Below are 12,500 nucleotides of genomic sequence, written 5' to 3'. Positions count from 1 at the left end.
ATGTACTTACTACTGATGCAAGTTTCTTCCATGTTAACATTGTTGCAATATGGTGAAATCAGACTTGAAAGTCTTTGACTACAATGAAGGTATTGTAACCGTGACTTTGACGAGGAGAAAATATTAATTCAGCACCAAAAGGCAAAGCATTTCAAGTGTCCAATATGCCACAAGAAATTGTACACTGGTCCAGGTCTAGCCATTCACTGCATGCAAGTACACAAGGAAACGATAAGCACAATTCCCAACTCAATACCAAACAGAGGTGATCCAGAGATTGAAATCTATGGCATGGAAGGTATTCCTGAAAAGGACATGAAAGAACGCCAGCAGAGAGGCAATAATGCTGCTGAAGGTAAGCAGAGCTACAGAAGACTGTAATGTAGTGGAAATGAAGCATGTAGATGAGCGATGATTTTCGGTTCGCGAATTCAATTCCAGCTAGACCAACACTCAGGGTCTTTAAATAACTGAGGAGAAAGTGCTGCCGTTGTAACTACATCTGCAAATGGTTAGACTTATCAAGTCTTCTCGGATAAGGATGATAAGCCAGAGGTCCTGTCTCACAACCCTTCAATGTTCATAATCCTGGTGGACGTAAAAGAACCGGCACACTTGTGGCAAAGAGTAGGGCATGTAGGTCCCGGTGTTGTGGTCTGTCTTCTTTGGTATATCATGGTTGGGAGGGTAAAAAGGGTGCACTTAATTTGGAGCCCCGCTCTGTTGACTCCTACTTCTGTGATGTTATGCTTATCCTCTAAAGCCATTTATCCTTGAGCAACAAAACAGGTTAGTTTGAGGTTTACATGTTCGGTTTTCTGAGAACTTTTTGTGAAACTCAAGGACAAAATGCCCGCATATACAACAACTGCTGAACCACAAAACTATTAAGCACTAGAGGCTCTGATTTTTTTGTGTATCCACATTTCCAGAAATTGAGGAATACAAGATTAGTATCCCATGAACATTTAACCAAGAAATTAAGGAATTGCTTTTTTTTAAAGGAGCGAATATACAATATGTTAATTCACACCTTTAAACATTCAAAGTGACTTCCCATAGGGCGAAACTGTTCACGTGAATTAACATAAGGCTTTTTTTTGCCATCAAAAATGGGAGGTGCTTAAAAAAAAATCTTGTGAGGCAGCAACAACGAGCTACGGACGACATGGTTTGATGTAAAAAAATTCAACCTGTGAAAGTGCATGGCATGCAAACAGTTTAAAGAGATTACTTTCTCAAAAACACTTTGTGCTGCGTGTTGAAGTGAAACAGTTAACATAGTCATTCCTTTCAGTCAATGTTGGGGAGAAAGGTGAGGTAAATTAAAGAATGCTTCTAACAATACTAATGTCAACCATTGTTTTCTTGCTCACATTACCACAGTTAATTCGACCGCGGCATTCGGCTGCTTTTGTCTTGGCCTTGGTTGCAATTTTTGTCCAACCTAGGTAATTTCATGGTAAACACTGTTGGCAAAGATGAGGTATTACCGCGTGCAAAGGCAATAATAGTTTCAAGCAGTACTGTACATGTAATGAAATGTAATGAAATCTTTTTGGCCTTGAAAATGGGGGGTCGACCTATACACAAGTTTGACTTACATGCAAGCAAATACAGTATGGTAACTTCTGTTGTTGTTTTGCAGACACTGAACCTGAAAAGAAAAAGGCAAAAACTGATGACCAGCCACAGGCATCAGCAGCTGCAGTAGTGATGCCTGCTATGCCGGGTGCAGTTCCTATGATGCCAATGATGCATGTTCCTGGAATGCCAGTTCCCCCTGTCTTTCCACAAGTCCCATTTGCCCAGCCCATTCCAGGTGAATTAATTTTTTCCTCACCTTTGTTTTCAGTACAGGTTGCAAGTCAGGCTGATTGTTGGATTTGCTAGAGCAAGGAATTAGTCTGTTTATAGTGTAATATGGTAAACCGGATGGGAATCCTGATTCCTTTAAATGGGGGTGCTCAAATAATTATTGCTGACCACTTTAGTTCAAATGGCATTGTGTTGCCGTGTACATTGTACCAAAACAATCAAAACTGGATCGAGAGTTTGATGATTGATTGTCACAGCATAGATGTTAAGGTGGGAATATTCTTATCACATTCACCCTTCCCTCTTATGGGTGACTGACTTGTGTATGTTGTAAATTTTATGCAGTCTTACATCAGGTAATTTTTGTCTTCATTGGCTGTGGATTCAGGGGTGAAAGGATTATTGTTTTAGAAAGTTCTTCAGCTTCATGCTTGTTTCCACAATACAAATACATTTTAAGTCAAATACACAGCAAGTTTTTGTCAGGCTTGCATCTCAGCACTTTGAGCAAAAAAAAACTGCAGTGCCAAATGAAGTAACATTTAAAAAAAAAATCACATTCTTCATTGAAAGTGCTTTAGTTCCTTAAATTCCATTCTCAAACAAATAAATCTGTTAGCACCCATACTTCGTATAACAGATTTCCTCACTACATTGAGACAGGTGATCCTGAAGACAAAGCTGACTTCTAAAACCAAGTGTGAGTTTGACTGTATCACCAGTGTACCTTCTGTGATATTTTAGTTTCTGTCTTTTGTGAAAATCTTCATTTCTGGGGATTTGTTCATTCCCTCTTTACAGTTTTCATTAACAATATCTACCAGTAGGAAAGGAAATTAAAATAACAATGTGCATAGTCTAAATGTAACAAGGATTGAACATAGCAATTCTGTGCTCTGTTACCCTAAGTATGGTTTGCACAGCTAAAAACGAAGGCCAGTTCTCAATTTTTTTTTTAATTCTTGACTTAAAGCAATATTTACTGTATGTTCTCATCACATTTCCTTAGTAGTTGGTTGCATCAGATGCTATTTCTGAGGTGTCTGCATACAGGTGCAGTGCACTGTTTCTCTTAAAGGGTACTGTATGTACCTTGATTTCTGTATTGCATGCAGTAAATGCAAAGGAACAGATTCCTGGTGGTGATGGCTCGCTCACTGCTGTGTGTGCTTCTAATTATTTCTCTCAGGCTGCTCTGTACATGTAAACACAAATCATCAGTGAAATGTATTACTTTTATTTATCTTGAAAGGTACTCCTCACATGCCACACATGCCAATGCCAGGACAAATGCCAGTTCCTATGGGAATTCATGCCCCAGGGTAGGTTTCTGTTGGCTAGATTGAATGTTTTCTTAGCGATGTTACAATTGTGTATGTACATGAATTCACCAATACTCGGCCTCTGCTGTTGTTTTGTGGCAGAAACATATCAGGAACAAAACAGATACAAATTGAGATTATTCAAGCAATTGCTTGGTATTTCAAATCTACATGTGCATGTAGCTTGTTTCACACTTAAAACCTCCGCTAAAACAACAAAAGAACTTTAAACCACAGAACATACATTGTAATGTTAACAATTAAAATTGTTCAAACTTTTTCCAATGAAAGCGTTTGTATCTGAAAAAAAAAAAAAAGAATTTCAAAAATGCTGCTTTGTGGCTTTCAAATTTCCAGGGCGTCGCCATCTTGGATAATTGTGACGTGTCATGGTTGCCCTGTTGTTCTGAGACAAAGAGCGTTTGTTCTGGAACAATAGGGCAACCATGATCATATGTCACAATTAAACTCATTGCCAATAGGTGAGCTTGGGGAAGGTGCCTATGAAAGCAGGTGGTGGTGCCAAGTAAAATACGAGTTATGAGCAGAGCGTGCAGGTATCCATGGCAACTAAGAGAGTGGCAACCACCACCAGGCATTGTCACACTGACAAAGTCAGTGGAGATACTTACCAACCTCACTACTCACCAAGCCACCCAAGTGGGAGGGAAGGGAGGGGCAAACTGCCGCACAAAGCACAATTCGGAACATGAAAGAACTGCACAACCTCACACAGCGAGTACGTGTTATCTGATGCTGGGCGAAAACCCCGTATGTCAAATATACATGCATCATTCGTGATCACCGCTGACCAGCATTGGCTCGATTTTAAGTTAGCTTAAATTACATTTAGCCACATTAATTCAAGATGCCGGCGCCTGGGAAATTTGATAACCAAAACAAGCGTTTTTTAAATTCTTTTTCGAATTTAAACGCTTCTGTTTGAAGAAGTTTGGACAATTTTAACGGTAAACATTATGTTCTGTGGTTTAAAGTTATTTTGTTGTTTTAGTGGAGATTCCCTTTAACCCATGGACTAATTCGCGTGCGCTGTTGTTTGTGTGCAAGATAACTTGGAAAATATTCAAGGTTTTGCATTGGAAAGCGAGTGTTAAAAATAAACCATATGCGCAGTAAATGTACACAAGATACTGAGTTCTAGAATTAAGTTCACCTTGAAGAAAAAACAGTGAACTTCCAGATGATGTAAAAATATTGCTAAAAAGTGATTCAAAACACATCCTAGGTAAGGCTCAGCTGAAAATGTAAAGGTAGAATTTTCGAAGCAGCGCACGTTGAGCAATCAAGAAAGTTTTTGATCCCTAACTGAACAAAGCGCTTGAAAAATATATATTATAACTCAAAATATGCCTTGTGCAATTTACAGTTAAGTCTAACCACTCAATGGATAAAAATTGTTTGAAATTTATTCCAATTGCTTTGTTTTCTTGCAGGTATAAGTGCAAAAATTGTGCACAAACGCCACTGCCGAAACAAAATTTTATCACGAGCTTTCTGCTTGTTGAAATACACAAAACCACAAGATTAATTTAATTAGTTAATTGATCACTATCATGTTTCATGAGAGAATAAACAAGGTCAAATTGTGTACAAAAAGTGCTCTTTCGAAAACTTTCACCGAAAGATAACTTACACAACACAAGAAAAACAATAGAGAAAATTGCTGGAGGTATTCTCGCATTTTCAGAATATAAACGAACGATCGGATTGATTTCTTTGTTGAAGATACTGATCTTCCGAGGTATGCCGAAGGCGAAAATTCCTTCGATTACCAATTTATTTTAGGGAAAAAAACTTATTTGAAAAAAATCCAGCGGTTGAATGATCAATATGGACAATTTTAACGGTAAACATTATGTTCTGTGGTTTAAAAGCCATAGGACCTGATAAATGATAAATTAACTCTTTGCTTATCTGTTTATAAATTGTTTTTTTAGCATGCCAGAACCGCGCCCTGGTTTTCCACCAATCAGCATGCCACCATCTAGCACAGCTACAGTGACCACTCCACAACAAAAAGGTCCAGTTATTGGGCCACAGGTACCGAAACCCCTCTTCCCTGCAGCACAGGTAAGCTTGATTACTTTAGTTTGATAGGGATTTGCTTTCCTGCTTTTTTCCCAATTAACAGTAAGTACATCAACAATAACCTGTGGTGCATTGTACTACTTAGTATCCAATGCTTCATTTGTGGCACATTCTTTTCTCTGTTGGGGTTGTCAAAAGGAATTTAAGTAGAAGGAGAATTTAAGAAAGTACATGTTGATGGCAATGGGGTATGGATTTTTGCTCCACTCCTCTACAATTTTCTCATTTTGTGGTGAACTTTAGCCGTCCAAACTGTTAAAATAGACAGCAATATTGCCGATCAGTTTTCATGTGTAGTAGCACCCCTTTCTATTAACATTATTCCTCATCCTAGCAAAGTTTCTGGACAATTATACTTTGAATCTCTGCACAAAATGTTCAATAAGGCTTCTCTTTTGCAACATACATCTCTTATTCTCTGAATTTTGAAAGTCACTGCAATGTTATTGTTCTTTTGGTTCAGAATGTAAATGGAGGTGCAAAATCCAGTGCGTCCTCAGGCCCTGTGGGTGCTGACTTCAAACCACTTCTAAGTTCAGTACCAGCCACAAGCTATCAGAGTGCACCAGTTCATTCATCAGGTTTGTAGCTTGCTCACATTCCATTATCTGTTTCAAGGACCTCTTGTAAGCTGTTTTAAGGGTGTGAAGTTACCATTTTTCCTTTTTGAGTCCTTCCTGTTAAGACACCCTTCTATTTTTGTCATTGACTGGTGCAAACTGCAGTATTTAGTGGTGGTAAAACAACCATTCTAATGCCTACATGTGTACAGTATGTACTTCCCCACAGCTTTCTCTGCTTGTCAAACCATAAACTGTAGCCATGTCCCTCAATATCAGTGTACCTTAAAAGTTTCAGAGTCTCAAAAGGCTGCTGTTTTTGTTGAGGGCCTTGTTTGATATCCTATTTCCTTCCTTTTGTCCTGTGGTAAGAATTGATGATAATTTCATTTAAGGGAAAGGAAAACTGAAGGTTGCAGCTAAAAGTTGATGCTTTCTTAAAACTTAGCAACAGTAAATGTACCGTACTTATTCGGCTACAAGCCGAGCTCGGCTATAAGCCGAGACCCCAAACTTCTTACGGAAAAAATCAACTTGATTGACACGAATTGTAAATGCGTAATACTCGGCTATAAGCCGAGACCCATTTTAGGTCTTGATGTGTATTATCGACTATGGAATTTTCGTAATTTAAAATACAAATTGACATTGACTGAAAAATTATACTCAAAGCAATCAAATGAACACGAAAGATAAGATACAAACAAGCAACGTGATCGTGACGTGACGAATATTATTAAACAATTGTTGACCTCACAGGAAACGTGACTTCGTGCAAGCGAAGCGTTTTATAAAAAGTTATTCGACTGGAAACCTTACAACCTCGCTCTTTAAACTTAAAATAGTCGCCGAAGCAGAAGCTGTAGAAAATAACTCCGAGATCGCCGGAGAATACGGCATCAGCGAGTCGATGGTTCCGTCGCTGGAGGAAAGATAAGTTCACACGATCTGTGATGGTGCAATCTCGTTCCCAGACTCCTCGTTCCTTCGATGGGTAAACCAGGCTTGGCGCGATATTCCCGAGGAGATGGGAAGGCGTTCGTTCAAGACTTGTGGCACCTCTATAACGCACTCGACGGCACAGAAGACGATGCAGTCTTCGACGTGAATCGATCCCGATTACACAACAACACGAACGGCTCCTTTACGAGCCACCAAGTAATAAAAATCCATATTACACCAACAACAACTTCTCTTCATTTTACAAGTAATTTAGTTCGGCTTGTAAGTGAATACACGTTCATTTGTTAGTGTTTTAATTTGCTGAGAAAATTCTTTTTATCAAAAATACTCGGCTATAAGCCGAGACCCCTTCTACCGCTTCAAATTTGCCCAAATTGAGTGAGGATTTGTGTAAAAATCGCTCGGCTTATAGCTGAATAAGTACGGTAGTTTAGTTCATATGTTGCTTTTAGGTAAACCAACTGTACCACCTCCAACATCAGCTCCCATTGTAACCAAGCCAGCCATGATTGTTGCACCAGGAGCAACAAGTCGTTTAATTCATCCTGACGAAGACATCTCTCTGGTGTGTATTCATCTTCATGTGTGCCTTCTCCTATAAAGATCCTTTCAGCTGACCATGTGAAAGTAAATACAAGTGTAGTTAATTGGCATGACACTTTCATTAACAGGAAGAACGACGTGCATCACTGTCCAAATATGCACCCAAGACACCCAGTTTGCCTTCGTCCAACCCACCAACTACGGCTGGTGGTCCACCAATGCAGATGCAAGCTCCTGGGAGCCATCCTGGAAGCCAACCTGGAAGTCACCCTGGGAGCCACCCTGGGAGCCACCCTCCCCTTGGCCCCATGCCTCTAATGGCCAACCTGCAACAACCTCCAGTTCCCATGTCTTCAGCACCCACAGGGCACCCACCAGGAGGGCCTTTCCCACCAGGGCCTATGCCTGGAGGCCCTGTGCCACCTGGGATGAGACCTCCTGGATTTCCACACCAAATGCCTGGACCTCCACCACATCAACATGGTATTCCTCCAGGAATGCCACCAAGGCCTGGAATGATGAACAGCTATCAAGGCCAGTCACTCATAGGACCACCTCCACAGGGTCCAGGAGGAGGACCACCACATGGCCCACCACCAAGAGGGGCACCAGGACTTCTCGGTAGGCCACCTATGAGATTACCCATGGGTGCACCTAGAAGGTTCTAGGCTTAAGTTGTAGGTGCTACAGAAATGCTAGTTGAATGCCCCATTTTTGGGCCAACTTACACTGTAAAATTTTGGCTTATGGTGGTGGTAGGCCTTTTTTTTTTTGCAACACCAGTTATACCTTGTTAAAAATTGTTTACACTTTATGATGGTCTTCCGCTTTTGAAAGAACAGTTTCAAAATTAATACAAACTTTATTTTTCTGTGATGCTTGAATAATGTTGAGGACATTTTTATGTTTACAAGGACACACTTCGCACATCATGCACAGCAAAAGTTGACCTATCTTTGTTTGCTGTACAATTTTGTACAACACTGGAAGTTTATACGGCTTCACTGTTCATTGTATTGATTAATTAAGAAGTTGTGTAACAAGGTGAGTCTGTAGCTCAGATTTTCTTTCTTTGTTATCCTAGCAACAATGCCTTTATACTTCAGCAAGCCAAAGCTTTTGATTTTTTTGTCTGATATAGAAACATGTCTGTTGACACTTTTGAAAGGTGCTACTTTGGCTTTGCCACATCATTCATCTAGCATTTCTGTCAGTTTTGAGAAAAACGGCCTAAAATTATTTTTTATTCCAACCATGTTCCTTTAATCTTTTTTTAAAAATACTGAGTGATATAAGGAAGGTAGGTGAAAGCCTATAAACTACAATTTATATCAATTGCCTTGAGATCAACTAATTAGTATTGTATAATATAGAACTTTTGCACAGGAAGACATATTTCCAGCTGTGGTTTGCTTCTGCTAAAAAGTAAAGCGTCTTCAATGCGTTAAGTTTTGGAATGAACGTTTTGGCAGAGAGAAAAGACAGCAAGATGTATATCTGCATTTGCAAGCTAGTATCAATGCCAGTGGTCACATATGTTTTGATTTATTTAGACTGTCCAAGCTCTTCCCTATTGTGTGGTTCCAGAAAATATCCATACCCCTACCACGAAAGGTTTTTTGGTTTCGACCCTCCCACCCCCTTGGAATCTCCATTCTATGGGGTTTTTGAGGACCCCTGTCCCCAGATTTTCCAGTTTTTTTCTGGAACCACACATAAAGGTCAGATTTATGTTTACACATTTTGGCATCTTTGTATTGATGGTAAAAGTTACCCAGTGGGAAGGAAAAAAAAGCTTGAACTTATCCAATTTCACACTCGTGTGTTAATACAGACAACCATGAAAAATTTTCTGACATTAGGGTGGAAAGAGTTTGTCTACAGTTATGTCCTCATAATTTGTTTGCCAAGTTTTTTTATTGCGCATTGAGTCTTCATAGACCACTTTCATAAACGGCGATCACCTCTACATTCTTTTGTATTTATGTTAATTACACCTACTTCCCTCATTTTGAGACAAATATTCTTTTGAAATTTGATCGTTGTAGTGAGGCTAGAAAGGCTGATTAGCATTAAAACAAAAGAATATTTTAATTGCTGCCATTGTGAAAGGGCTCTACATGTATATTAGAACATTATCACATAAAGGTTACAATCAATGGTATTTAACTTGTGTTGAACCGTTTTCAAAAATTGTGGAGATCTTAAGGTAGGTCTGAAGGCGTTATTTGTCACTTAGCAGTGCCCGGATAACTTTTTCAGTTCAGTATGCATTTCAAAGCTGTGTGTAATGTGGCCTTTTTGTTGGACATTTTTCGTATTTTTGTGCTCTCTGGAGAAGTGAGAGCCTTGAACTTCTTATCACCTCTTTTAGGGGAATTGGCGTAATGGTTAGAAGAAATTAAAATTAGACCATCATATATGTCTTGTTGGAGAGGAGGTAAACTTTCTTGTGAAAGTGATCATTCGTTACATTACGTAATCTTGAAAACCCTTGAGTAGCAGGGATCTCTGAGTTGCTTGCCGAACGTTTCTAGGTCTTTTCCAGTGCAATGGCTGCGTGAAAGTAGACACGAAGCAAACAATAGGTTTTGCATAGGAAATCGCTACTACTCTTGGTGTTCTCAAGCTTGTAAGCCGATTCTGTCTGCCTTTAGCACGCACGTCTTTGACCGGCAAATTGAGCTCTCGGGCATCAACGTATTTACCCCGCCCTGCGATGGGTGCTGCTAAAAGTGGACGGACTACGTTCTGGCAGTAGTTGTCATTGCAATCATAGCTTTTCATTGTACTGTAGTATTTTTCTCAACCACTGGTCAAGGTAGGGTAGCTTTTTTAGCACAACATTTCAGCAGAATTTTGATCGCAGTGGTGGAAAGGTAGGGCCATGGTATTCAGGTTTTGCTGCATTTTGAACTTCGTGTCAAATAAATCAATTGTAAAAGCACTTGCATTGTGATTTCTTTTGTTTTTAGACCCCAGGTTACTAAGATTACTTACCCTGATAAGAACTCGCAAGCGTGAGGAGAATTAAAAGTAGTATCGGAAAAAAGCCCGTCTCCCAAGCCACTTTTACTCTACTTGGCGTTTCATACCCTCCCATGCAGACGTTCTCAGAGCTTCGTCACGCATTCGTCCCCCACGAACGTCTTCTGAAACAAAAGGCAACTTCCGTTCAACGGTTGTTTGCCCACTAATTAAAGAAACAAATTACATGCTGCGAAAGAACGCAGTACAAAACACGAGTTTACCCAAAACTGGAAAACGGCCTCTGATTGGTCCGTAATCCACGAACGGAAGTTTGTTTTTCGTTTCAGCAGACATTAGTGGGGGTGGAACGCGTGACAAAGCCCCACAAACCTGGGCGTTTCGTCGATCACACAGTCGCAATAGAATGTATTGGACTGGAACTAGCAAGCAATGGAGGCTAATTACGGGGAGATCTTTTCAAATGCAAGTAGTTTTAAATATAATCTGAGAATACGAATGTGGTCTATTGATATAAAATGTAATTTTAATTAACAAATAAATGCAAGCTCCTGGGGGTGGGGTGGGGGACTAAAAACTCGACATTTCAAAACTTGAAACTTAAAAACTTGGTCTTGGAACCCGCACCCACCTTAAAATTTCAGGAATTCCTTAGCGAGAAATAATCGTTTATAGAAATAAAGAGAAATCTGTGGCACAGATTGTCTGATATATATAATATATATGTGTATATATATTTTAAATGTTGACGGTTTCGTCTTTATTTTGTTTACTAATGCCCAAAATTCTAACCCCTCGTACGGCTAGTTTTAGCCTGTTCCAGGCTCTCAGATGCTCTCAGATGGTCGAGTGGCACTCGCTTTTCACACGCAGCTCTTTTCGTTTTCTCGACCATCTGAGAGCCTGGAACAGGCTAGGCTAGTTTTTGAGGAAAAGGCCTTTGAAATATCTAGCTTCCAGTCCCCCTCCAGGAGCTTATTCACTATATTTATCATTTTCCTCCTAAGGTAAAATTGCATTTTACATTAATTGCAGTGACTAACACTTCAGAAGAGACACATGTTGCATTAATTTCACAGATTTCAAAATCTTGATCTTTTTCTTCCGAAAACTGTAGTAAGCCACCTTTTAAAAGTGTCCTTAAGGCGTCCTTTAAAGGAAGCTGGCAATGCTGCATTTTTGCGCAGTTATAAATATCCGGGAAAAGCAGATCTTAACAATTGTTTTTGAAATCCAAAAAGAAAGTTGGGAGTAACCACGCATTTTTCGAAGATAATTAATCAACAGTATTTGTGAAAAGCTCTAAAATACAAAGCGATATAAAGCGTTCTTTTCCAAATTGAAGTTTGATTATCTCTGAAGAATGTCTGGTTACCAAGGACACTTCCCAAGTTTGCTTTCTCCGCATAAAAATATCCCTGTATTAGTAAGCACCGGTTAAAGGAAACCCGAGTATCTCGAGATGAGCAGAACGTATGCTCAATAACACCGGCCCACTCAAATGCTTTCTTGACTTCGGGCTCTGGTGACGAGAATGCGGGTTAATTTGAAAAGCTTGCTCCTCTGTTAGGTTTATGTCAATTGTTCGAACGCAGAAATTCTCCTTTTTGTTCGGTTCCATTGTATCCTGAGCCAATCCCGAGAAGGGAAACCTCAGAAAACAGGGTATAAAGAGAAAACAACTCTCGTATCAACTGCTGTAGAAATACAGGGTAACCGGATCTTCATGTTGACACGAGAAAAGGACATCTCTAAATTTATCCAACAAAGTCAATAGTTGGGACCGACGCAGATTCTCATAGTACATTACTTCTTCCAGATGGTGATTACCTCTGAAGTAGGGCGTCAACCTGCCAAAAGAATGCTTGAAATGAATAAACACAATCAAATACTCGGGTAGGATCTTGCTGCCTTCTCAGATTCACTAATAAACATTCATACTTCCATCTTAATTGCGCAAGCCAAGAACGGAAAACTAGTAATCCAATGTAAACATGTTTTTGGCCGGAAAAGCAAAACTACTTTGGCTGCGAGTCAGATTAAGTCTGTAAGCTAAAATGGAAATTCCTACCAGCTCTCCGTCCTGTCCACGTACGTGATTACTTAAGCATGCGCGTTTTTGAGACGCGGACGGCAACCGGAAGTGAGCCGTTTTCTCTTTTAACTTGTCTTCACACAACCACATTTACATTGCTAA

General features: G+C 39.7%; 2 protein-coding genes across 2 annotated transcripts in view; one reads left to right on the top strand and one right to left on the bottom strand.

Annotated features, from left to right (window-relative positions):
- LOC138059415 (BUB3-interacting and GLEBS motif-containing protein ZNF207-like) overlaps window positions 1-10,262 on the top strand; it is an 11,463-nt gene extending 1,201 nt beyond the window's left edge. The window contains exons 2-8 of the mRNA XM_068905013.1: window positions 90-355; window positions 1,649-1,822; window positions 3,071-3,140; window positions 5,099-5,231; window positions 5,713-5,830; window positions 7,225-7,337; window positions 7,444-10,262. Of these exons, the coding sequence (XP_068761114.1) occupies window positions 90-355; window positions 1,649-1,822; window positions 3,071-3,140; window positions 5,099-5,231; window positions 5,713-5,830; window positions 7,225-7,337; window positions 7,444-7,983 (1,414 nt within the window). The 3' untranslated portion in view covers window positions 7,984-10,262. The remainder of the gene's footprint in view (window positions 1-89; window positions 356-1,648; window positions 1,823-3,070; window positions 3,141-5,098; window positions 5,232-5,712; window positions 5,831-7,224; window positions 7,338-7,443) is intronic.
- A 549-nt stretch (window positions 10,263-10,811) lies between these two features.
- Window positions 10,812-12,500, bottom strand: part of LOC138059414 (GATOR1 complex protein NPRL3-like) — a 19,869-nt gene continuing 18,180 nt past the window's right edge. The window contains exon 17 of the mRNA XM_068905012.1: window positions 10,812-12,153. Within this exon, the coding sequence (XP_068761113.1) occupies window positions 11,994-12,153 (160 nt within the window). The 3' untranslated portion in view covers window positions 10,812-11,993. The remainder of the gene's footprint in view (window positions 12,154-12,500) is intronic.

The sequence above is a fragment of the Montipora capricornis genome, chromosome 8, assembly GCF_036669925.1.
Source record: "Montipora capricornis isolate CH-2021 chromosome 8, ASM3666992v2, whole genome shotgun sequence".
NCBI classification, from domain to species: domain Eukaryota; kingdom Metazoa; phylum Cnidaria; class Anthozoa; order Scleractinia; family Acroporidae; genus Montipora; species Montipora capricornis.
Note: the sequence above shows the minus strand (reverse complement) of the source record. Positions and strands in the feature narration are given on the sequence as shown.